The sequence below is a fragment of the Falco rusticolus genome, chromosome 6, assembly GCF_015220075.1.
Source record: "Falco rusticolus isolate bFalRus1 chromosome 6, bFalRus1.pri, whole genome shotgun sequence".
NCBI lineage: Eukaryota > Metazoa > Chordata > Aves > Falconiformes > Falconidae > Falco > Falco rusticolus.
Genome location: NC_051192.1, coordinates 128,650 through 155,775, shown reverse-complemented (window position 1 = coordinate 155,775; position 27,126 = coordinate 128,650). Strand labels below are relative to the sequence as shown.

The 27,126-nt window shown below is 41.8% G+C and overlaps 1 protein-coding gene across 1 annotated transcript in view; it reads right to left on the bottom strand.

The window, feature by feature from the left end:
* Positions 1–8,129: 8,129 nt before the first annotated feature.
* The window catches only part of MAP4K3 (mitogen-activated protein kinase kinase kinase kinase 3), an 84,559-nt gene continuing 65,562 nt past the window's right edge, over positions 8,130–27,126 (bottom strand). Inside the window, 10 exon segments of the mRNA XM_037390906.1 lie at positions 8,130–9,614; positions 12,091–12,146; positions 14,657–14,727; positions 17,012–17,104; positions 17,219–17,287; positions 19,818–19,989; positions 20,774–20,877; positions 23,402–23,460; positions 26,077–26,194; positions 26,281–26,341. Coding sequence (XP_037246803.1) covers positions 9,527–9,614; positions 12,091–12,146; positions 14,657–14,727; positions 17,012–17,104; positions 17,219–17,287; positions 19,818–19,989; positions 20,774–20,877; positions 23,402–23,460; positions 26,077–26,194; positions 26,281–26,341 — 891 coding nt within the window. The 3' untranslated portion in view covers positions 8,130–9,526.

Sequence of the window (27,126 nt, the reverse complement as noted above, 5' to 3'; positions counted from 1 at the left end):
ACCCTCTTTGCTGGTTTATCAGCTAAATTATTCCCAGCTATTATTTTTGTATTCCCAATCTGATGTGCCTTACAGTGCATGATTGCTACTTGATCTGGCTTTTGAACTGCTTGCAATAATCATAAAATTTCTCTTTGATGTTTAATGTTTGATCCTTGAGAGGACAATAACCCCCTCTCTTTCCACAAAGCTCCATGGACATGCACTACCCCAAAGGCATATTTTGAATCAGTCCAGATGTTTACTTTCTTGTCTTTGCTTATCTCTAAGGCTCGAATTAAAGCGATGAGTTCCGCCTTTTGGGCTGACGTGTTACTAGCCAATGCTCCTGCTTCTATAATTGTAGTATCTGTTGTTACCGCATATCCGGCGTATCGGACTCCTTGTTCCATAAAGCTGCTTCCATCAGTATACAATTCCCAGTCTGGTCGCTCCAGTGGTACATCCTTCAGATCCTCAGGACTGGAATAAACATACTCGATGGCAGCCAAGCAATCATGTTCCAGTTGTCCTTCTTCCTGTATGGAACTTAAAAACACTGCAGGATTTACCAGGTTAGTTGTTTTTAGAATCACATCATCCTGTTCAGTCAATACCACCTGGTACTTCATCATTCGGCTGGGAGACAGCCAGTGTCCCCCCTTCTGTTCTAGGACAGTTATCACCATGTGTGGGACATAGACTGTTATTGTTCTTCCCAAAGTCAATTTCCGAGCTTCTTGTATGAGCATCACTGTTGCTGCCACTGCTCGAAGGCAGTTTGGCCACCCTCTACTCACTGTGTCCAGTTGTTTAGAGAAATATCCGACTGGTCGTTTCCAGCTTCCTATCCTCTGGGGTAACACGCCCGGTGCAAGGTGTTGCCTTTCATGAACAAACAACTGGAAATCTTTGGTTAGATCCAGCAGTCCCAAAGCAGGTGCAGACATTAAGGCACGTTTTAACTCTACAAAAGCCTTTTGCTGTTGTGGGCCCCATACAAAGGGGGAATTCTTTTGAGCCTCGTACAGCGGTTTAGCTATTAGCCCATAGTTCATGATCCAAAGGCGACACCACCCACTCATTCCCAAAAATGCTCTGAGTTCATGAATATTTCTCGGCTCAGGTATACCACAAATAGCTTCTTTGCGATCTTTTCCTAATTGTCGTTGTCCTTTTGAAATCTCAAAGCCCAGATATATCACAGTCTGGCAGGCTGTCTGGGCTTTCTTCCTGGACACTTTGTATCCATTTAGTCCCAGGAAATTCAAGAGGTCGATAGTCACCTGTATACAGGCAAGTCTTTCTTCTGTAGCAATCAATATGTCATCCACATACTGTAAAAGTAAATGCCCAGGTCTTGATTTATCCTGTTTCCACATTTCAAGTTCCTTTGCTAATTGATTTCCAAAAATAGTTGGACTGTTTTTAAATCCTTGGGGTAATCTAGTCCATGTCAACTGCATCTTTCGCCCGGTTTGAGGATTTTCCCATTCAAAAGCAAACAGTTTTCTGCTTTCTTTTTCCAAAGGTATACAAAAGAAAGCATCTTTTAAATCAAGCACTGTAAACCGTTGATAAGTGTCCCTTAATGCTGTTAACAGTGTATAAGGGTTTGCTACTACAGGATAAATGTCCTTAACTATTTGATTTACTGCTCTCAAATCTTGTACCAGCCTATATTCACCCGAGGGTTTTCTGACTGGTAAAATAGGAGTATTATACTCAGATTCACATTCTTCCAAAATTTTATACTCCAAAAATTTATCACTCAATTTCTTCAATTCCTGTCTCACTTCCGGTTTGATTGGATATTGTTGAATTCTCACTGTTCCTGCGCCTTCCTTCAAATCTATTTTAACAGGCTCTGCTAGTTTCGATTTACCAGGAATATCTGTTTCCCATACAGTAGGGATCACTGCCAAATCCACCTCCGGTGGAATTTCTTGTTCCTTTACTCTTTCTTGTATCATCAGGATATCTCCCGTTTTTGACTCGGGTATTTTCAAGAAAAGTTCTCCTTCATCAAAAACAATTTGTGCATTTAATTTAGACAACAAATCTCTTCCTAACAAGGGTATCGGACATTCTGGTACATACAAAAATTCATGTGTAATTATCTTATTTCCAAATTTCAAATCTAGGTGTTGTAGGAATGGCCTGGTTTTCTTCTTTCCCTGTTGCTCCTATTATATTGGCTGGTTTTGTTCCTATTTTTCCTTTACATGTATTTAATACCGAAGATGTCGCTCCTGTATCTACTAAAAATTTAACTTCTTTATCTCCCAGCTAAATTTTAACCAGAGGTTCAGCTGGGTTCCCCTCCGGTCCCCTTCAGTCGTCTAAAATCATTACCTTGGCAAGGTCGTGAGAAACACTCTTGTTTCTAGGGCAATCCTTTTTCCGATGTCCTTCCTCTCTACACAAAGCACACTGATTTACTCCTAAGGGGGTATTAAATTTCCGATTGCCACAGTGCATACAACCTCCCCTCCCATTAAATCCTCGTCCTCTTCCTCTGCCCCTTCCTCTGTCTACCGTTCCTGTCATTACTGCCAATAAATCTGTTCTCCTTGATTTTCTTTCTTCTCTTTCTCTGTTGTTATATACTCTCCATGCAACTTCCAGCATTGTATTCAAACTCCTTGAATTCTCTCCCTCCAGTTTCTGGAGTTTTTTCCTTATATCTGGTGCCGATTGCCCCATAAAAATCAAAGCCAGTTGCATTTGTGCTGCCTCTGTTTCCACTCTCAAATCAGTATATTTTCTGGCAGCTTCCTTTAATCGTTCCCAAAATGCTGAGGGAGATTCATTTTTATCTTGTCTTACTTCATATAATTTAGACCAATTCAGAGATTTAGGCATGGCATGTCTAATCCCATATAAAACCCATTTCTGATACCGTCTCAGTCTTTCTCTATGTGTTACATTATTTGGATCCCACTGCGGATCCCCAGATGGAAAATTCTGTTCTATTGTTCCACCTGTAATTCCACTCATCACATCCAACTCTGCCTGAGCTTTACCAGCTTTTAATACCATTTGCTTCTCTGTATCATCTAACACATTATCCAGGATCACCTGTAAATCATTCCAGTCTGGATTCTGTGTTCTAATTATAGTATCTGCCACCTTGCCCACTTTTTCAGGATCTTCTCTATAATTTCCTGCTGCCTGCTTCCAAGTCATCAAATCCATAGCTGTAAAAGGTACTTTCACATAGACCGGTCCATCACTACCAACTCCCTGTCGCAGGGGAGCTATAGTCTGTGTCTGTTGCCGAGTTCTCCGTGAAACAGGAGTATGAATTACAATCTCCGATAATCTCTCTTCCACATCTCCTGTTCCACTGCTATCCGGTTCAATCGCCTGTTCTCGTGCCCTAGATTCTCGACCCTGATTCCTTTCTCTCCTAAGAGGGGATATATCTAATTCTGGTCCATCATCACTCTCAGTAACAATCTTTTTCTTTAAACAACCTTTCCCGATCTCACAAGTTGAGCAACACCTTTTTACTTTCTTGTTATCAGCAGTTACAGCCATCACAAAATTATCTCCATCAGTTAACTTGCATTCATCCTGCCAGTCTTTTCTCTGTCTCAGGTAAAAGAACAAATCCACATATGGCATTTCACTCCATTTCCCTTCCCTTTTACAGTATAACATTAACTGCAGAATAGTATTATAATTCAGTGTTCCATTTATGGGCCACTTTTCCTGATTTTCCAATGTATACAGAGGCCACCAATTATTACAATACTCAATCATCTGGCTTTTTGGCAAATCCTCATATAAATCTCCCCAATGTGCCAATAAACATCCCAATGGAGAATTTTTCGGGATTTTATCATTTACAGCAAGATTACGCATGCTTTTACTTTTAAACAACCGAGTTAACTTAGATGCCATGGTATAATCACTCACAGTACAATACACAATTATTCAACTCTGTCTCCCCGATCCGCGGATCCACGCTCCACACTCGCTTTCGTGCTTAATTGCACGTCTCACCCTTACAGCCACACTCACACTTTTCCACAATTGTTACTTTAAACAAAGACATAAAACACAATATTATACACTTCTTAATTTTCTTCTCGATACACAGACACAATAAACAATTCTGTATCAGAAGAAAAACCCCTCCTAACTTCTTGTTAGAGGCACTACCTTAGAGAACACTATAGCATGTAGGTTCTCTTGTTTCCACTTTCGTCCAACCCTGCAATAGCTTTCGCTTATGTCTTACGGGCAGGCGCCTAGGCTTCCACTTCCACAAGGATCCTTTTAGTCCAACCCTGCGCAGCTCTCACCGCGTCGGACAGGCAGACTTACTCAGTGAGACTCAAACCCACTGGTGGGTCTCCAACCCACTCCTTGCCATACACTTATTATAGTGGGACTCCTACCCACTTACTACAATTACAAGAAGAAGTGTCTTACCAAAATCCAGGGAAGGTCGCGAAGAGCCTTACGGATCGGGGATCGATGGGCATCCCCGAGAAATCCTCGGTGCCGGCTGGAACCGATTAGGTCCCCGACTCCTCCGGTCTCCTTCAGCGAGGTCCCATCTGGGTTGCCAAAACTGTTACCGAAATCTTGGAATGAAGAACTTATCGACACCAATGTGATGTAGATAAGCAGACATTTCTTTATGGACGGCCGGGTGCGTGAGTGAGTCCCCTCACGATTGACGCACACCATGGTTCAAAATCATACACCTTATATAGAACTCATTCATACATATTCATTAAATATTCATGCATAATCATAAGATTTCCCATAAATCATTAACATACTCTCCTCCCATATCCGATTCTGCGCAGTAAAGGTTAGAAAGGTCCGGAAATGGGTCTGGGGTACGATTTGGGTAGGTGGTATGTGAGTCGGTGGTCTCGATCTCCCCCTGCCCGAATTACCTGCCACTTAAGGTAACTGTTTCTTGGCCGGCAACTATGGGTTGCTTCACTCGACTCTCCCCAGTTCACATAAATTCTCATTTTGACATTTTAGTACATCCTCCTAGGTTACATATAAACAATCATCTCAAATCTTAAGTCTGTTATCTAAGTTCTAAACATTCCTACTAGGTGATTCTGACCAATTCCTCCGGCCTTGGTACGGGCTGTACAGAGGGTTTTTTATAGCCGCTTTTTACTATAACTATAAGTTTCATTAAAATATATTTCTTATCCTCTTATATTTCTATTACATGATTGATTTTATAAAATCAAATAATCAATCAAATAAAGTCAATCAATCTTAACTTATTAGCAAATCTATAACAGTTCTTGTCCCAGGCCACTGGCTTTGCACCCAAGCTGTGGTGGAAAACGCAGGCAGGTGAGGCGCAGCCAGGCATGGGTGGTTACCACAGATGGATGCGTGCATCTCCAAGGTGAGGGCATCTAAGGACCTGGAGGAAGGACTGTGGCTGTTTGGGTGCTCATTACCGTACAAGCTCTTGCGGGGAAGAGCACAGAGTTGAAAGCTGGGGGCTACTTTTATGGAGATGTAGTGACAGAGGAGTTGAAGCATGAGGGGGCAGAGGAAGCTCCATGGCACGGGGAAGTGCATGGAGCCAGGCACTGGGGTGAGCTGCCATTGTATCAAGAAGCAAAGATGAGACTCGCTGCTGTTGCTGTCAGGAGCAGAAACTAAAGGTCACAGCCAGTACAGTGGTGGCTTTACAGGGGTATACAGTGTCTGTGGGTAGCGTGAGGACACCTGGGCTCCCCCGGTGCTTCTGGAAGAGGGAGGGGAGTATGAGGTAGAGATTCACGGCAGCCTTTTGCTATGCTGTCATGAGGTCTGGCTAAGCGACTGAGGCTTACAAAGAGCGACAGCACCACTTCACCCTCAACAGCTGCCACCATGGGCAATGTGGGGAGGTGCCACCAGGAAGGACAGGGACTGCCAGGAGGTAACTGTGGAGTCCTCTATTCAGCCTGCAAGACACGCCTAGGAGTAGCCACCTGTCAGCACAATGCAAGGGGGGAACCTGAATTTTAATGCGTTGGATTTTCCAAGTTAGCTTTAAAGGGAAAATCTGCACCCCAGGAGGGAAGACTACCTCTGGCAACAGTAATGCAGATGTATCATAGAGGGTGATGCTGAGCAGACACCAAACTCGGCATTGCTGTTCACAATGAGGACCTGAGGCCTACCAGCGTCCCTGTTCCACTCCCCCAGGCACGTTCCTCCAGCTCCTTCTGCACCCCTCAGCGGATGACACAAGCCTGAAACATGACTCCCTATAACACATATTTTAGACCAGCCTGGGGTGTTTCCTTGAAGGGAAGCCAGACATGCTCCCAGGTTTTACCTGCTTTTTTTCCCCACCTTTTCACAGAGACTCCTTCAAACACCAGCAGTGCTGTTGCTAAAGCTGAACCCTGTGGAGCATAAGAAAATCCTCTTGCCTAGGGGATGCATCCATCCCCATCATGGCTTGCAGCGCTACTGGGTGCCCCCAGCCCCATCACGAGCTCCCAGTGGCAAAGCTACCAGGAACAGGCAGCCGGCAACACACGCTTTGCCTTGCACAGCTTTTGGTTTCAGTCAGGGGCTGTGGGATGCAGAATTGAACCCCACCCTGCTCTTTTTCAGGTCACCAGATCCTGTTTCTGACAGGGGCAGGCAGCACCGTATGGAGAGAATGTGCAAGAACAGGGAAAAAGCAGCGTTTGTTCCCCTGTCCTTCTAGCTTCCAGCAGCACTTCTGCAATGGATCCCAAGAAACCCACTTCCTCGTTCTCTTTAAGAAAGCTCAGTTTGGACCGGGACCCAAGCTCACCCCCTGCAGTGACTAAACTTTGCTGTCAGGCGAATGACATGAATGAATGAATGCCCCACCACATGGCCACATCACAACACACTTCTGCCTCTTAGCAGCTAGGACTGCTCACTAGAAGCCAGCGATAGCAGCCAGAGTGGAAGAGGTAGGGAGGAGAGAGAAAAAGGAAAGCTACGCAGGTTGTTAGAGAACCTGTGTCAGGCAGGTGTAAGCAGAAGCCTTGCTCTGACCTCATCATGCCTGTGTTTCCATTTCCTGGCTGTGACTGCTCCCACCAGTTAGCACACACCAAACCCAGCCATACATCAGGGTGGGGGTGGCAGTAGCTCCCACACAACGTTGCTCAAGGAAAGTATCAGTTCCTGGCAGCCGCAGGTCTAACAAAGACCTTCTGCTCTACCAGACACCCAGGCTCCTGGGCTCAGCTCAGGGCAGCTGCCGGCTGAGGACAGAGCAGCTCACAGCAGGTGAGAGGCAGTTTTGTGGCACAGACCCCAAATACTGCAACAGGACGATTCCTCAAAAAGAAGAAAGCTTTCACTGCTTCATCTTTCAGGTTGGAGAGCAGCACGCAGAAAGCAAAACTGCCTGGCTATACCCATAGCTGAGAGACAAGCCTGCCCTAGCACAATGTTCCCCTGCTTACTTCCCACATGCCACTACTCTGTCCTCTTTATTTTTAGCTCTTCCAGCTGCATCCAGGCAAGCATCCTCGTACCAAAAACGTTCAACCAGAATAAAACCTAATATCCCTTAGCTCCTGTTGCCTGTAATTCAGCAATGCCCCAGCACCTCCAAAGGGAAGACACTTGGCCACAGTTCCTGCAGAAACACCACAGGAGGAAGCATGTTTATAGCACATCAGCTATACTGTACTCAGTTAAAATTTAGCTACTTTTTGCACATCAGAAGTGAAGAATCACCCATGAGAGGGACGATGGAAACTGGGCAGCAGCACAAGTGTGCTGTGAAACACATGCCAAGTTCTTGCCTTTTCTGAGAGTTCAGCTTCCCAGCAGTGGGGCTTGCACTACCACCTTTCCCACAGAGTGGATCTGAGATTCAGTGCAAGGGAACAGATGAGATGGGGCCAGCTGGCAGCAAGCTTGAGTCCCACAGGCAGAAAAGAAAGCCCTGCTGAAAAAAAAAAAAAACCAAAAACCACACATCACTTTTGCAGTCAACAGATGGAAAAGCAGAAGAAATCAAACCAGCTGGAATTTGGAAGGACTCATTTCAGATACATACATCCGTTGCCTAAAGGCCAAAAGGGTATTAACATCCACCCTTTAGCTCCAACTGAGTTGAGCTTCTGTGGTCTGACCATTCATTCATACATGCAGAAATGCCCAGCTTCTGTGATTAGCACAAACATTTAATAGCAGAATTCAAAACTCAGTATGTTCCATTTTAGTCTTACGTGGAAAATTAGTGCAGGTGATAATCTAATTGTAAAACAACATGTTAAAAAAGTTTATTTTACATTATATACATTTGGGAACATTACCAACCACAACAATAATGCAGGCCATAAATCACTAAATTTAGTTTCTTTTCAGTGTATATTATCACAATAAAATATAAAGAACATATACAAAAAAAGGGAGTCAAATGCGTGCATTTTACTAAAACTTGGCATTTACATACTCCATTGGAAAAGAGCAATCAAAAATACTTCTGATCAAAACCAAGTTCCTGTGATGTGTAGTAACCACTGTATTGTCTGAATGAGGTAGTAACTAAATTATTTTGGCCACATGTTAACATCCTAAATCAAGGGAAAGGGTGAAAATGGTTATAAGGCAAAAAAAAACCCCAAAGGCGCAAAAATGTTTGAGGCATTTCCACAATGTGGAATGTTGCTCCTTTTCATTGTGATATGAAACTATTTAGTAAGATGAACAGTAATACTATTTTTTATCATTGTATACACTAAGTCGTCAAACACCTATTGCAGTGTTACAGCCAGGTACCACTAGTCTGGGACTGACACCCATCCCAAAAGTATTGTTTTCAAGCATAGAGAAGTAATCATAGGAGAGTTTTAATAGAAAAACACAGGTGCTTAACTGGTTTGTTTCAAAGAAAACTACCCAAGTAAACAAAACCAAAAAATAAAAAGGAACTTTGAAGCCCAAGTTATATCCACAAAGTCACAGCTTACCTTTGTGACTGTATACATCACATCAATACATTGTGCAAACATGAACACCAGTGTGTTGCATCAAAATTAAAACTAGATTGTAATCTGACTATAGCCTTGGTTACAATTCCTAAAAGTTAAGATTTATTAGTAAATCACATATAGTAAAATACAATAGTGTTGTTAAATGTACTATATTTGTTGCTAGCATCCCGCTTTATTATAAACACATGAGAAGTCCTTAAAATAGTACCCCGATTTAATTTTTGCATTCTCAGTGACTTTTACATCTGTACAGGTAAGACACTTGTACTTAACAGGAGGACTGCTATCTACAGAAAGTCAGTGTAGGTCTTCAGCAAGAAGTTTCACTGAAAAATACCGCCTATGTACAAAGATTACATAACAGTAAATTAAGAACATCTGTGGTGCCATAACGCTTATGTGTCCATACCACAAACAATTCTCGCCTTCCTCTCATGCCACAATAAATTATGAAGTAACTGAAGTGGGGTTACTGCAGCTTTTGTGCAATTTCAGCCAGTCACGAATGCTGCTGCAGCAGAAGTGTTCTCTTGTCACAGTGAGCCGCCTGCCATGCGCTGTTCTCAGTAACTGTTCTCATGCCCTGCCAGGATATATAAATTGCTGTTGGCTGTTGGGTTATCCGTTGGCCTACTCTCGAGCACCACGACCCTACAAGAAAATTAAAAAAGCCACATCATCAAGTATGCCTTTGTTTAAAAACATCCCTGGACATAACTGTAAACGTTCTTTCCCAGGATCCACCTGACCAGTGGTCATTTCTCTTTCCTTGGACACCTCTAGTCCAGAAGCCACTCCAAGTAAGGCCAACCTCAAAGCTAGTTCAGGGTCCTGTCCAGGCAAGGTCTCCAAGGATCTCCCAGAGCCTCTCTGGGGTACTGCTGCAGAGTTCAGCCACCCTCACAATGCTGTTTTCCCCTTTCATCCTGCTGGAATTTCCCTTGCTGCAATGTATGCCTGTTGCCTCTTATCCTTTCAGTGGGGGCTACTGAAGAGGGTCCATCACTCCCCTACTGCCTGGGCTTGTGCTTCCCCAGAGCTTTCCAAAGTTAACCCATGAATCAGGCTCCAGTTCTGGAAATTGTTACTCTGCCCTTCGCCATTGGACATGACAGATGACTAAAGCTGACTCTTGTGTGAGCACTTTCCCCGAGCCCCTGGGAACCCAAATCCACAGAAACTTCCTCCAGCTCTGAAGGTCCCAGACACAAAGACTTGCAGGCTGAGAAAGTCCTCAAGGAAAGGTCTGCTACATGCAGAATCTTCTCTTACTCTTTTCATGCCACCCACTTTTGGCCAGCACTGGGGACAGGAGACTGGGTTAGCTGGACCTACACCACAACTGCAAAGACCATAAAGGGGTGTCCTAGATCAGACCTTTCTCTTCAAAGGACAGAAACTAGCAGTCACAACTGTGTTTCACAAGCTATTTGAGATTTTTTTTAATCAGGCAAGAACTGCTAAATGGACCAGGATGCTCATGATTAAGTTCTCCTCCACAAACACCTTGAGGTGAAGGCACACTGTGGGAAATTCAGATCCATCTATTGTGCATTCACCCAAGGACAAGCTGCTTGCTTCAAAACTATCGCTCAGAAAATCTACCCTCTGTTCAACGTGCTCCACAAAAAGAACAAGACCTCACGCCATAAAGCACTCCCTGCTTACCAGGAGAAAGCAACATGCAAGCCCTTATCAGACTGATAAGGCTTTTGGCTTCTCAGAACCCCAGTTCCTATGAACTGCCTAGGAAGTGACATGTTACTAGAAAAAGATTTCACAGCTCGAGCACAAAACATGACAGAGCTGCAAGCAAAATGGTATCTCAAGAGATTGGAAGTAATGTTTATTGCAGTGCAAAGTCTTTAAACATTGTCTCAGACTTGGAAAACTATTAATGCAAGCCAGAAATAGATGGAACCATATTTGGGGAAGACGATGCTAATTTTTCCAAGGCAGTGATTTGCAATGTCATGCTCCATTGTGAAGTCAGACTTGTTTTTAAATTGAGCTGTGCTGTCTCTCAACAACTAAGAGAAATGAAACAATAAAGCTGAGCTCTACACACACCTCACTACCATCTCTGCTCCAAACACCCCAGGTCAGAGATGACTGTTACAACTGCCCATTACCGAAAAGCTATCAAGTATCACACATCAGGCAGAATCCTTAAACCCCAGCCAGAAAAAATGGCTGGTAGATAGCTGATAAAGCCACAGTACCATTCACTGATGTTATTATTATGGGTAATTACAGAGCCATGCATCAAGCCTGGAGAAGCAGAATAGGGGGAAAGCCTTTGGCTGATATGAAGCTTTTTTGGTAGTTCTAAGATGCCACAAGAGTGAATTTACTGCAAGTGGCACGAGACAGAGGCAATTCTCAAAAGAATAATTAAAGCCTATCTTTTGCACTTCATATGAATACATTACTGGGGAAACCGTCACATCAACACACACTCTCCAGAAGACAAAACATCTGCTGTTCTCCTGGCTGTTACAGAAGCATAGAGTTCGACTACAGGGCAGAGAAAGTTAAGGAAGTCAGTGACACTCCTAAAATAGCAATTACTGACTCAGCAAGCTGGTATCTGATGGGTCAGATAGGCACAGTGTTAGTGTCCTGCACAGCAGATGCCAAATAACAGCTACGCTGGGAATTACCAAGAGCTCTTGGACAAGACCTAAGCTGTCATGTTGGGAGGACAACTGGTAGAGTTCCTTTCTGGGGTGAAAGTGAGATACTTGAATTTAAGTATTTTTTGCATTCTCAAGAAGTAGATCTTGATGAGCTACTGCAGCAGAGCACATGAAAGTGAATATTTCACCAAGTTAAACAGAAGAATTACAGCACAAGAAGGAAGACACTCCTGCAGACTGTGACTGCAACCAAATAGAAGCTTGCTAGCCTGGCTGAATACTTCTGGAACACCAGTTTTAGGAATTATTATTTTTTTCTTTAAGACAGACAAGTAAACTTGAAGGGCTGGAAGGTAGACATACACAAAGGAATGTGTAAAATGGGTAAAAAAGGAATCACAAAGAACGAGCAAAAAGAACTTTTACAAGATTGGAGGAACACACATTATTCTTCTATTTGAGCATACCATGTTCACTTCTTTCCATACCTGTCAGATCCCAGAAGCCTGAATATCCTTGTATTATCAGAAATTTCCTGTGTGATCTAGACAATAAAAATAAGACAAGTGTTTACATGTTAAGTGAAGAAGTGTTTTTAAAATCAACCTAGAGAAAATAATTATGACTGTTACTATTTGCTGCTGATTTAAATCCACTAGAGAGTTTAATGCAACTGTCACTTTTAAATGAGATCTGAAAGTATAATTCCTGCCACATTATGTGAATTCCTGTGCAGGGCTCAGCACTGCACAGCATCCAAGCTACCAGTGCAGTTTTCTTTACAGCTGTGAATGAAATAGGTAGCTGTAGGGTGCAATCTGTCTCACTCTAGAGTAGATCTCCAAAACGGGTCAGGTAAATCACACATGAAATGCATTTTGTTGAAATTCTGAATCATAGTAATGATCCAGTAAAGTCTTATTCTGAAAACCTTAAAAATAGAAACATAATCTGTGGTACTTAGGCCACTGTGAAAAGAAAACACAGTATTTTGAAATTTCAGACTAATGCAATAGTTTTTTTTAGTGTGGGTGAATTATACTTGCGTGATACATCTTTATAATCACATAAATACCAAAGCATCAAAGAAAACATCGTGTTAACCAATGAAGTCACCCAAAGCCCAGTGCATACTCCAAGGGATATCAAGACACACTGTGAACAGGCAGCACTGTTTACAAAGCTCCTTTTCTATACAGCCACATTTCACATTCTTGAGGAAAGAAGGGATACTTCTCTCCTTCCCAGATCCTAGTAGCATTAGCTGATGTAGTGAATACACTTCTGGCAAAGAGAACTTGCAAAAGAATTTTGATTCACAACAATGAAGCTTCCCCACTTTGTTAACAAAAATCACTTCCCGCTTGTGGGGCTAGGTCTGCACAATGTTGGCCCAAATTTTGAGTGTCTTGTTTCAGAATTCATACAGCTCCCCGTTTCATTCTTCCCACTCAAACCATGGTGGAAGCTCACGGTTGTGGAAAGAATGAACTTTGCAAGCAGATCAAATCATCCCCAATTAGACCGAATGATATCAGATTAGGGAATCTGAACTAATACCATTTTCAAGGACAAACTTGCTGCAAAGTTACATTGGTTAAGTTTTTGTCCCTTGTAACTGCTTCCTACATACTACATAGTATAAAATTCCCAAAAAGTAAGGAATATGGTCAAGATCTGAGTCTGGCTTCTCATATTATAGATAAAAATGAGGTGGTGGGGTTTTTTTTCTTTTTTTCTTCTTAATACCTGTGGCTAGTAGGACAGCCAGGAGAGAGAAGTAATTTAAAAAGGCCTGACAGCTTACCCTAGACACGTTCTACAGAGAAAAGTTTTGGGTGGCTTGCTTTCTAACAGCTCAGTTTCTGCCTTCTGTTCTTCATTTAGGTGCTGGCTGTGGCTTGACAGTAACGAAGCAAGAAGACAGTGTTCCTTATGCTTTATATAACAGTACAAAGCATCCACTTGTGCTGCAGCACTCTGGGGCATGTCCTCCAACAACTGGATCAGAGCTACTAAGTGCCAATGGGTGGAGTAATCCACTGAGCCTCACAGTATGCTGCTAGCAGGAGGCTGGAGTTGGAGAAGTGCCTAGCAGCATCATCTCTTCCTCATGGTCTGTGCTAATAGCAGGGTGCTGCAGTTCACCATTAAGAATTCTTGGGAGAAGGACAATCATGCCTGGGGAATCAAACATGTGCAAATGCCACAAGAAACATTCGCAGTCTTGGAAATAAGTAGTCCAACTCTCTAGTCTTTGGGGCCAACTTCCCACAAAGAGCAGACTTAGCGTCAGCACAGATTAGGTTAACTATGGCTTTGTGCAAATAAATGTGGTGGTTAACCATGTGGAACATCTAATCTTGGCATGGTTTGACTGTATGTGTACCTTCAGATACAACTAGTCATAACGAGCTCCATTTCTCAGCCAATGAGACAAAGAACCAGATGAAAAGACTAATTAAAATCCTACAAAGTACAGCATTACTACTAACACATAGATGCACACGGTTTGCAGAAAGAAAAGGAGGAGTGTCGGGAATGTACTTACAATGGTTTAACTGTCTAAAAAAAACATAATCACATCAAACTGGCTGAGAAAAGGCAACATGGAAGAGACTGGAAAACAACAGGCAACTTATTTAACAGCACGACAAAAAGCTAAAGCTCAGCAGTGGAGCACGCAACCACTGGTAAAACCCAAATTTTGGTAACCACATGTGATAAGCTAAGGAACTGACACTGGTCTTCTAAGGAATTTAAGGTGAAGAAGATAAGTGTTACAAAGAATTAGGCTTAGGTATTTTTTATGGCATCATGGCCTGGTCTCTTGTTGCTTTCTGCTTTGTATGTTAAGACTTGACAGGGGCTTTTGTATAGCTTTGCCAATTAGTTTGCAGCATATGAAACATGCTTAGAATATGACTCCAGCTTTCAAGTCTACCCTAGGAGTTACTGAAGTGTTTTAATGTTTTTCAGACCACAGCATTATGCGTTTATCTACTTCTTGGTTTGCATTAGAATCTAGAATATGAAGCAAAATGCAGTACTCACCTCATTTGATCTAAAGCTCCTTCCCTGCATGCCATGCTTCCAGAATGCTAACACGCTGTCTTGTAGGCAGACTGGTAAAAGGGAACACTGGAATCAGTTTTAAGGCATAATGTCACCTTGTGCTTTTAAGGCCAAAAGCATATGACTGCAATTTTGAAATTTGTACACGTATGTTTTATTGTATCACGTTCACCTTCACAGACTGTAAAATGTCTCTTGCAGGAATCGCTTAACCTGCCTGAAGAGTAGCTGCATTTATATATATGTTTGTTTAATAAGCAGGGTTTAAAAGCATTCCCACCCAACCAGAAAAAGTTCTAAAATTGTCCTTATGTGTAGTCCTAAATATGTCCTTTCCTCTGAACAGGAAACTCATCCTCATTTTCATTCCAATACTAACAGAAAATATATTGAATTTTAGCAGAGAAGTTACGGGGTACTGCAGCAACATTCTTCACTTTGCCAGCAACTAACGGCTAATATGGTCCTTCTGCAGTAGCAACACAAAGCTTTACAGAGCCCCCTACCTCCCAGCCCTTCCCCTTGTCACAAATGTGGTGACAGACACTTGCATTTGAACCCTGTGAAAGGAAATGGGTCTAAAGCCTTCCTCAAAGAGAGGGCAAGTGTGCAGGTCCCCAGGAAGACTCTGTCCCACCTGCATCCAGCATCCTGCCTCTGGACAGGTATGCAGAAAAGAGAGCAGAGGTCTTTGGAGGCACTATCAGACCAGACCAGGACACTGGTACCTCGTCTGTGATTCTCTAGCAAAGAGAGGACTACAGCACGTGCAGAGGTCCCACAGTAAGCAGCTTCAAGTAAGTGTACACCTTCCTTCCCCCACCTTCTAACCACCAGGAGCCATAAAAGCCATGTTTTCCATGACAATGTGGTTTTTTTCCCCTCTTCTCTGTGAGAGATTATGTCTCAAGTCCCTGAAGCTTTAAAGTTTCTCCTCAAAAGTAAATTCCCTCCAACCAATTATTTTTGTTTCCACTTTCCTCCTTTTTTAACGCTACCTTTCATCTGTGTACACATCCTTCCTCATCCCTCTTTCAAAAGCATGTGATACAATCCCAGTGTGGGGGAATTATCAAAATAAACATGTTCTGTCTTTCTGTTTCACAAATTAACTCATTCAGATTCTTCACAAGAAAATTTATGTAAAGTGTGACATCCCATACAATTTGGTCTTTGAGCTGCATTATAAAAATAGACTGTGTGAACACACATGCAGAAGGAGTTAACCACAAGTGATTCAGAGTTTGTGTAAGTTGTGTTAAGGTATTCCTTTAGAGGCTGAAGGTCTCCATCATATTGCAAAGGTATTTAGCCTAATCAGGGAAGACTCCAGGGTTATTACTCTATTCCAATTGCTCCTAGAGAAGCATGTTATATAGCATGCTGAACCTTTCACTAAGCCTTTTCATACAACATGTAATGTGTGAGTTAGTGCTTCAAATGCCAAAGACTTGACAGTTAGCATTTCTAATTCTGTAAACAAGTTAATCAGAATACCTTGAGTTGGAAGGAACCCATAATGATCAGAGTTCAACTCCCAGCTCCTCACACAGGACTACCTAAACTACCTTGCAGGACTAACTAAACCATCTAAGAGTGTCACCCCAATGCTCCTTGAACTCTGTCAGGCTTGGTGCCATGACCACTTCTGTGGGGAGCCTGTTCAGTGACCTACCGCCCTCTCGGTGAAGAACCTTTCCCTAACATCCAGTCTGCACTTCCCCTGACGCAGCTTCATTCCATTCTGTGCCCTGTTGCTGGTCACCAGAGAGAGGAGCTCAGCACTGTCCCCTCTGCAGCCTCCCTTGAGGCAGGTGCAGACCGCGATGAGAGCACCTCTCAGCCTCCTCTTCTCCAAGCTGAAAAAAGTGACCTCAGCTGCTCCGGCTCCGAAGTCTCACCCTTGAGACCTTTCACCATCCTGGTAACCCTCCTCTGGGCACACTGGAGTGCTTTGATGTCGTCCTTATGCTGAGGCCCCCAAACCTGCACCAACAGTCGAGGTGGGGCCACACCACTGTGGTGTAGGGTGGGACAGTCGCCTCCCTCGCCCAGCTGGCTGTGCTGGGCTTGGTGCACCGCAGCACACCGCTGGCCCCTTTGGCTGCCAGGGCACACTCCTGACTCACTCAGCTTGCCAACAGCTCGAACTCACAGATCTCTTTCCGCAGGACTGCTCTCCAGCCTCTTGTACTCCAGTTTGTACGTATAACCAGGACTACACTGTCCCAGGTGCTGAATGCACAGCACTTGCTCATTAAATTTCATGACTGGTGATTGCACAGCTCCCTAGTCTACCCAGATATTCAGTATTAACAATGAAACCCAACTTACCTATTGATTCAATCTGAAAGTCAAACGTGAGCTCCGATGACAGTTTGCGGCTGGATTTTAATCTGCCTTGCAGATTCACTATTTTTATGCAGCCTAGGCAACAAATAGGATATGTCAACCAAGAATTAACCTTCAATATATGACCTAATTTGAAGACAGACAGTATGCATGTATATGCATACGTATTTAGTTGACACTAAAACTTACAATCCAAACACACCAATATGGTATCTCTCTCCAGCTGTGTTACATGTACAACACTTGCCTCTGTAGTGTCTATAAAAAAATGACAGTGTTAGTTCATAACATAAATCAGCATGAAAACTGAAATGGAAGTTCTAGAGATTGAGACAATTTAATGGGTTAGTGTGTTTTTATCTACTTAAAATAATCATCTTACCAGTGACATTTCTCTTCTCTTAGAGAGGCATGTCCACTTATCCAACATGTTGACTGTGACAGGAAAACTGAAGCTGTAATATTAAAGTATGGACTTAATCCAGCCTTTTCTGAGCCATGTCACAAAAGCAAACTCACGTGTGTATCGCTCTCCCTTTATTCTCTGTTGGCGTCATTTAATGTTGCTGTTGCAAAAAAGGCAGATATAAGACTGTCTACACTAAACCTGAACGCTGATTCATACCAATTTTTTTTCCTGACTTTATTTCTAAATCTTGCTGGGTACCTTAATATTAGTACTTAGTTCTTGCTGTCAGATTTTCCAAAAACAGGGGAGTATTTCCTTCTCCAAACTCTTAAAAGAAGGGCTACCTTCCTCTCTTCTGGGTTACAGCTGCAGCAGTCTCCATCACAGCAAACAGGGGGATCTGACCCACAAATCGTTAGTGGACATGTCAACTCAAAAGAGATGTGTAGTTTTGGTCCATTTGTTTGTAAACATTAAACAAAAAGCAGCCCTTACTAATTCAGCATTACTGCCAGCAATTCTGTAGGCATTCTTTCATACAGAAAAGTGAAACTCATTAGATCTGTTAGAGATGAGAAATGACAGCATGTTACCTAAAATACAAAAGCAGCTTTCAGTTAAATATGAAAATCCATGGTCCTGTTGAGAAGCAAAAAAAACCTCCTCAAGGATGATGGCAGAAGTGTGCTCCTTGAAACGGTCCCTCCAACTTTTTTTTTGCTGTTTGTCTTGGATTTATGATCTTTACCATTCCAATGCATGATTTTAACCAAAGATGGATATAACCATGATGAAAGCATGCAGCAGAAGGACTGAAGGATATACCAACCACATTATGTGATGTGGAAACATGCATTGCAGTGGCTGAAGCTAACAGAAGGATGGCAAGGGGAGAAATGCCTTGCAGTAAGTCTCTGCCAGCTGATTTTTTAAAAACTTCTTAATCACACCTTTAGAAAAAATGTCAAACAATGACAAGTACTATACAATGGAAGCTATTTGTGACCATATAGTACATTATCTCCTCACTTAAAAATACCGATTAATCTGTTCCATTGCATTAGTGCTCTCTTGCCAGCAGGGGCCAGGAATAAACCAATACAATATGTGGGTTTAAATTAAGAGTCAAACTAGGAGAAAACAACACAGACATAACATGAGAGCACACAAATGATTCAAGGAAGCTAAAGAAGTATTTTCGGAAGGCACAATGCAACGTTAAATTTTCCACATTTAAAAAAAAAAAAAAGGAGCCAGGAAGGGATTACTAGTCTTGTATTTACACACCAACGCAGCCAATACTGAGAGAAGAGTGACAACAGGACATCATGGGTCAAAGAACTTCTCTTCAGTGGGCTACTTTTATGAACTTTACTGAAGTCAAACAGTTATATAAATAGACATACAAGTTTGAAAACAAAATGCACTGATTCTGAAGCAGTCAAGCACATTAACTGGCCATTCAGTGATCGCTTTTTTTTTTGTAACTACGCTTTAAATTGTGTCAAAATCCGATGCACTTTTCAGCAGCAAGAAAGGCAGCAGGCATCTTCCTAGTGGAAGCTGTTCTTGGTGAAATCCACAGTACACAATGCCAGCACAGGGGTGTGTATAAATTCATCATGGATCAACCAGGGCTCTATGCCCACTAATGACAAAGCTATTTACTGCTCCTAAACCTGCAAACTATAAACCAGGGTCAGCTCACTACTGTATCTAGGTTTAAGGGGAGAACCTACAACTCTAGAAAAAGTAATTCTTAGCACACTTCCTTCTTAAGAGAATTTCTACTGTTGCTCAGATGGTGGCCTCCTCACTCATGGCACCTAGACCAGTGACGAACAGGTACTTGTCCTCCTGCTACCACTGGTCCTAATCCTTTCACTTTCTGTAAACATTGGAACAATAAAAATATGCTCTCTCCCAGCAGGAAGCAGGTAACACCGTTTCTAACCAACTGGTTTATTGCAGGACAGCCAAACCATACCTACAGAGATGTTGAAAGAAACTGCTCAGAATTCAATTCTAGTAAAATCTATCAAATAAACAGAAGTCATGGTGTCAGCATAGAGCACAGAACAGCACAGGGGGTAATAGTCAAGCACAGCCTGATTTATGGAAATGCAAGAAACCACAACTCCGTCCTCTGTAATACTCAATCTCAAGAAACCCAATCAGTTCAACAATCAGAATCATCAGAAAAATCTGTGTGTGCAAGCAGATACAACCAGATACCCCTTTAAATGGAGAATTTACAGTGATCACTTAGCCTTAATGATTTAACCATTAGTTTTCTGAGAGGAAACTAACCTTCTAGTGCTTCAGCTGTAACAGAAGAGCAAGGAACATTTCTGAATGCCATTACAACAGCATACAAACCTGTCTCTGTAAACCATGAAGAGGTAGAGTTTGGGTTGACAGTCTCAAACTTCACCACCTGGTTGAAGTCTCTTCCTCTACTGACACCAACACAAACTAAAGGGAATTCCTGCTCAGGGACTACCAGCATTTCAAACAATCTCAGTGGGCAAGGTACAGGAAAATCTATATGCTAGATTAAGAAACAAAAATAGGTATTAGAAGGGAAACAAGTTTAGTTTGAGTCACTATCACGTATTTAAACTGTATGGTAAATTTTAAGCCACACATTTTTGTAACATTAAGTTTACTTCTTCAGATACTTCATAGATACAAAAAGCCTCAGTTAAGAAGCTTAGACAGTCTTCATGCTGATATTAAGTTAAAATAAGATAGGAGGTCTTTCATCGTGTGTCCTGTGCTGCTGGCAACAGATGATAAGAGTGCTACACTGATCACAGCTCTCCCTGGCAATGGAGTCTCTTAGCCTTGTTTCCCAGGCTGATCAAGTTATAGCAGCTGCCTCTCCACAAGAGTCCACCCTGGCTCCCTCTCTTCCAAAGGTGACAGATGGGGAGATAACAAGCTGGTCTGGGCACCTCCAGTGTCACAAAGCATAGAATAAGTGGCCACTTCCTCTCTGACAGGGGAGCAAGCCCACTGTTAACCCATGTTACCACTCCACCATGTCTCAGTCTGTCAGCCACAGTTTTTTTACTATGCAACTAAAAGGCAATGTTATGGAGAGAAGGGCTTTGTTCTTTAACTGCAGTGCATCACATGAAAAAAAATTTTCTATGAATATTATGAGTCAGTTAACATGTATTATATATTTAAACAGCTGGTTTCTGTTAAATTACATTGAAAATACGAGAAAAGTCTAATAACTCAAGAAATGGCTAATACTTATTCTTAACAAGTTATTACAAGATAAATAGAACTGAACATGAACGTATTTCACCTTATTGCAATATTACCTTGATTAACATAAATTTTTGCATTGGTTCAACCCATTCTAACAAAACAATGCTAGACTGTAGTGCTCCACAAAGGTACTTGTGGCCCGTGTAGGGATTCCTCACTGCCAAAAAAGGAGAGGTAGAGTACATTAGTGTACTAAGCAAATACAAATGATACACAATTTCCAACTAAATAACAGTCCACATGCTTTTGGAAAATACCCACACCCCTAAATCTTATACATAAGGAAGCTGCTGAAAAGACAGCATCCATGCTATGAAAATGGTGACACTAAGCATGCTAGAGCCAGGGTTGCTCTTCCACCTGGCACGAACAGCCAGCAGCTGGTGCCAAATAAGCCAGAATAAAAACTACTCTCACAAGAGTACTGTGTTATATTTCACCTCTCCAACTGAAAATACAAGATTATTGTTGTGTTTTCAGACTGACAGGTGGGATTTACTATTTTAGATAGTCCTAAAAAAAATACTGTCAACCACATATACATTTGAAGTATCTTCAATACTTCAAACCCACCATGTTGGTTTATCTAGGCTACCTCCAAATCATCCGGAGAAACTGTTAAAGAATGTCTTTTTCTATGACACACGGTTATCCAGCAGACACTGAACAACTGCTGTCACTTGATAACTGCTCAGCTGTCTTCCAAGCACTGTCACTGTCAGTCTGAAATCCAGGAGATCTGTATTTCTGATGAACACTTCTAGATCAGTAGGAAAATCAGTTGGTTGGGGTTTTTTTTAAAGTTACATCATCTATTTCCCCTCAATGGCTCTTCTGCTATTGTTTTTCAAAGCTCAATTAAAAACTGGAAGAGAACAATAAAGTTGCAAAATTGAGAATTGTGAAATCTGAAGTTTCACAATTTCTATTCTACAGTACTGACAAAATTTCACTCCTTAAGCACTGCCAGCATATCCATTAAGACAAACAGGTGTTACTTCACACTTTGTACGATTACATCTAAAGACCAGATTTTAAAGTGCAGTTAAGAGACTGTGGGCCACCAGGCAAGTAACAACATGGTTCAGATAATGAGTTTCCACAGTCCAGTACTGTCTACGTAAGTGAAATATGCTCACACTACATTGCTACCAAAGAAATCCACTAGTAATCCCTTGATACCTTAAACATCAAAGCTTAATTTAATCAATCCCTGTTCCCAACATCAGTGACACTGACTGGAAAGTGCAGAAATTAACACTTGTCAAGATGCTTAGGAAGGCCAAATTCAGCAGCAGAAACCACAAAACATGCAATTACCAACACCTGCAAGGTGGAGAAACAAGACCAGAAATTCTAATCTTTTTTGCCTCCTGTGGTACTACTGCTTCCCCCAGACCAAAGGGATATTGACATTGCCAGCAGGAACAGAGGCTCAGGCGGCACGTAGTAAGTAGGGCAGGAGAGGGGAACCTGTAATTTCTCCCCTTGGACCTGCTTTTTGCAGCTGTCCTTGTTGCCAACACGATGTTGCCTCTCATGCAAGAAGGACTCCAGACTTACTAGGCTAAGCTATCTGAATGCCAAGACAGCAGACTCCCCCTCATAATGCCAAATCCCATGGCACTCTTGCTAAATTCTCTGCCTGCTAGTGCAGAAACAGTAAGGTTACAGAGGAGCACCCCACTGGCTTCCTCATTTCATAATGAGAGAACTGAAAACATAAGGGCTTCCAAATTAATTTTCATTGCAGAAAGCCAGCGTTTGTACCTCCTCTGATCCCTGTCACTCCACCCCTTTGGGTGTTAACTTCAGCATCGGTTACCACTCGCAGCTTGACGAGATGCCTCAATTAGGGAAAGGCCTGGACATACACAGTACATATTGTTAGCACCCTACCAACACACTAGATGTTGTATCCCAGAAAAAGTCAAGCTTTAACAGGCACGCTAGACGAAGAAGTGACAAAAACCATCAAATTTTTTAGCAATATCAGGAAGATTTTGGTCAGGATAAATGACAGGTGCCTCACTTTCTACCGAGTCTCTGAAAATCTTCCGTATAATACAACTCCTCACACCAAACACATGATTACAGAACACCAGGTGAAACATCTCCGGGGACAAGAGCTCAACCCCAGGAGATCATCCATAGTTACACCTTTCCTGTTTGTATCTCCCCCCCCCTTCCTGTGTGCTCCCATCCTCTTTTTAAAACGTGTCTTAATACAGAACAGCTTTGACACTTCAGTAGCTGGCACTCTGAACACCCTATAAAGGCTTCAGAGACAACACTGTCCTCAAAAAGCTGAAAATACGCCTTGCTTTTTGTCATCCAATATTGGCAACAAACTTGTGCTAGGATCCAGGCTGCTTAAGCGTGATGGTAACTTCTTTCAGTCATGCCATCCATGGAGATTAGGTTCTTCCTGAGGGTTGGTTTAAGCTGGACATGTTATTCTGCTTCTCTGCATTTCTTTGCAATTGTCTTTATATTTAAAGACTAAATTGGAAAGTTTTCACTGCTTAAACACAAGGACTAACCTGAATGAGCTCACTAACTGCAAATGCATAGTTTCATAATGAAAAAAAGTCTCTACCTCCTAAACCTGACTCAGTAATCTTAACGTTGCCACCCATTTGTACTGCTTCTTGGCATTTATTCTGCAGATCTTTACTTACCAACACAACACTTCTGACACCATTTAGTGTCAGGAATTTTTGTAGACACTGCAAACTTCCTACAAGATATAAATACAGAATTATTGATCAGCTAAAACATTTGAATTTGCTTCTTAGAGAGTTGGTGGTGGGAAAATTGTATTTGCCCCACACCCCCCCAAACCTAAAAAATATATTTATTTGTGTATTTTTTCTCAAAACGATATGCCTAGAACATACATGGTGATCCCTGTTAGCACTGAGATGCTGCTCAGTTATTCAGTGTTACAAACAGTTTAAAAAAAGTCAGGAAGGGAGCGGAATAGGTACCTCAATACATTCAAGCATCATTTACCACTCTCTCTTGATATTTAACTGTATGTATTTATACACATGCCTGGATAGTCTACTGGTACTCCCATGATCAATCTTCTTTGTAATGCTGTAACTTAATGCATCTTGTGCTGGATACTGCACAGACAACACAAAGTCCACTCTTGTTCCAAGAATAATGTAGTTTGAAGACAAGACACGTGAACCCAAGATGTGTGGCAAATGATGTTGTACTGGATTGTTTGCTGGGCCGCAGTCCTTGCAAACTAACAGCTTAACTTCTGCAGAACTGTTCATAGGCAACAAAGCATGCATTCCAAAAGGAGGTCTGAATGCAGACTGGAAGACAGCTTTGCAAGATCTTTTCTGATGTGCAGGGGACGCTCCCTGAGAAATCATGAAAACAATTACTTGAAAATATATTAGGTAAGCCAGGGAAGATGATGTTGTTTGCTGGTAATGGGAATCTGTGTTTCTGCATAGACTAGAAGATGACAGACAGTATGGAGATGGCCACAGCAGCCTTGACAGTAAGAATAACTAATTTAATGCTGTAGAAAAGATGGGAATAAGTGGCATGATAGATAGATGCTGCAGTCAAAGCTATGAATTGGGAAAACACCTGCACAGCATTTCAAATGAAGCTGTTCAGAAATCACTGATAACGCAGCAGGACTGAGCAGCATAAAAACTGGGGACAGGCTACAAATTTTGGTTGGAGTAAGTAATGGAAGGTTTGACAGCAACTGCTCAAGGACACTCAAGGGAAAGAAGCTGGAAAGGAAACTTACTACAGTATCTTTTGCTACTGAATGTTTGCCTACCAAGAATCATAAATTGAGCTTTTTGCAGATGTATATATGAACCTCACAAGTTATCCCAAATTCTGTTTTGCTTTGCATTTTCCCTGCTGAAAACTTTGCTTTTAACATACCTACATTCTTCATGTAGCACTCATCATGGTATCCAGGAACTTGCTGAAGAATACACTTTGTGGTCTGGTAGGAAAAAAATTATGCTCTTCTACATATTTCAAATGTACTTCTCCCACCTGGCTAAATGTTACTACCCTGATGCCTTACAGCAAGGGATAAAACAGCAAAACAGATTACTTAAATGAATCTCTTCTGCCTTTGAGTGACTGACTTGGCACTTGCACATTCAGGTTGTGCTACATTTTTCTTGGGAAATGACATGATAGGACAAGAAATTTTCTGAGCCCGCTGCAAACTTAGGTGAGGTGTCATTCCAGGCTGAATGTAGTCTGAAGGTTTCCCTCACATGAGCCTCATGGTAATTACAGTTATCAGTCCACTGCTGATGCAGTCCTCAAGCCGAAGCCACCCAGCCAAAGTTAGTTTGGAAGAGAGAGGTGCAGAACAGTGGTGCAGGCACACAGAAGACAGCAATTCAAAGCATAGATTATCTTCTAGGTAATTCAGATTTAACCTCTAAGAACACAATTTTCAGACAAGTATTGCACCACTATGTTTACAGATGACTGAACAAGAAGCCCTTCCTGAATCCAATAATTAAATGTTAATAGGCTGTTAATAGAACCAAAGGTAGCAGAGAACCAGGTCTTCCACAATACAACTTCCTAACAGAAAGCCTATTATATGAGAAGAAGCAGTGATTCACTACCCACTTTAAGATTCAAAAGTTTCTCTGAAAACTAGATTAGCATCGCTGCCTCCTCCTCTTGGACTTGAATGGGGTCCTAAGGCTCATCTGGCAGCCAGCACTGTACCCAGTCTCTGGGATTTTGCATGCATTTGTTAGTAAATAAAGTTGGAGGGATTGCATGCACAATGTGCTGTAGGCATCCGGGGACAAAAAGTACCTTCTACACTGGCCTGTAAAAAAAGACTAGCTAATGATGAATGCCAAATCTGTAGTCCAGTTCTACTCTTCCCAGCTTTCAAAATAACCCATGAGCTAGCCCATTCCCTCTGCAGTAAAAGATGACACATTCCATTCTATTAAAAAAAAAAAAGTGGGAAAGATAGTGCCCAGAGTAACTAACATAAGATCACCATTTCTACTTGTCTGAAATATCACAGATACAATACTGACCCTAGATTTTGTTTAGCATCAAGTACAGCCAGGATTTAGCATACTAGACTATACCTGAAAAGAGCTATGCACAGAAACAAAAGGCTTCATCACAAGAAGGTATGATGTACCAAAACCCTAATTTCTATTTCTCCAGTATTCACATCTTGATTTGTGTAAATGTAGTGGTCCACCCTCTGATTAAAGCTCATCTGAGTTATTCATGACAACCTGTGAACAGCACTCCACAAACATATCCTGAACTCCCAGAATTAAGTATTCTGATATACCTGATGATGTGTATTTACCTGGGAAGTATTCGGTCAGGGAGTTTATGTGCTGGAATAGCAACGGGTAACTTTTGCATTTGCCTTGCATAATCAAAGAGTCCTGGCAGATTATGGGAATAAAGCTGAGAAGCTTTACCTGGAAATTAGGAAACAAACCCACACTTGAAATATGAAACCAAATGTTTATCAGCACTATCACTCAAAGATAGCACAGTAACTTACCAGATATTGATAATAAGCAATTGTTCATGACATATAGCCATGTACACCTTCGAGGAAATAGCTGATAAAGGGAAGGAAAAAAAGAAAGAAAAGCATTCAGTCTGACATGCACAAAACAAGAGCACGTTAAGTTGGTCAATTAACATCTGCATGGATGACAGGACAAAATTAACATTGACTTGCTTTTTATAGCAGAAATTAGCTTAAGCCAAGTAGTTTTCACCTGGATTCCAGAGTTAATTCAGAGTAAATCTTAGTGTCACACACTATTTAACACACACATTAACATTTAGACAATTATCATGTTTTATATTCATGTCTTCAAGTATACTATAACTAGCCCACAAGACTGCATTATAAAGATCAATCAATCTTTAAAAAAAATTTAAAAAGCCACCAAACTTTCTCCTTCAAAGGTGAAAAGTTTAACAACATAAACTTCAGTAAACAAATCATGCTTAACAAACCACAGCCATTCTAAAGCCTGTGATAGTTCAAATCTCTTGAAACAATTAAAACTGGCACTTGAAGGGACTCTCCATATACATATGATTACACATTTTACTTAAGCGGTCAAGGAATGCAACAAATGGTCAAGACAGAAGTGTTATTTGCCAAATCCCACAATTACTAGAAAGATGAGGCTGAAACCAGCAAGACAACCTTTAAAAAAAAAAAAAGTGGTTTTTCTCCCCTCCATCACATAACTTCTGGAGCTTGTTGCCAGAGGTCATGGAGGAAGAACATATCAACAGTGTAAACAAGGGATTAGACATACTCATGTTCAACAGGTCCATAACTGGACACAAACAGCAAATACACAGGGATCCTCCAACATCCTTGATT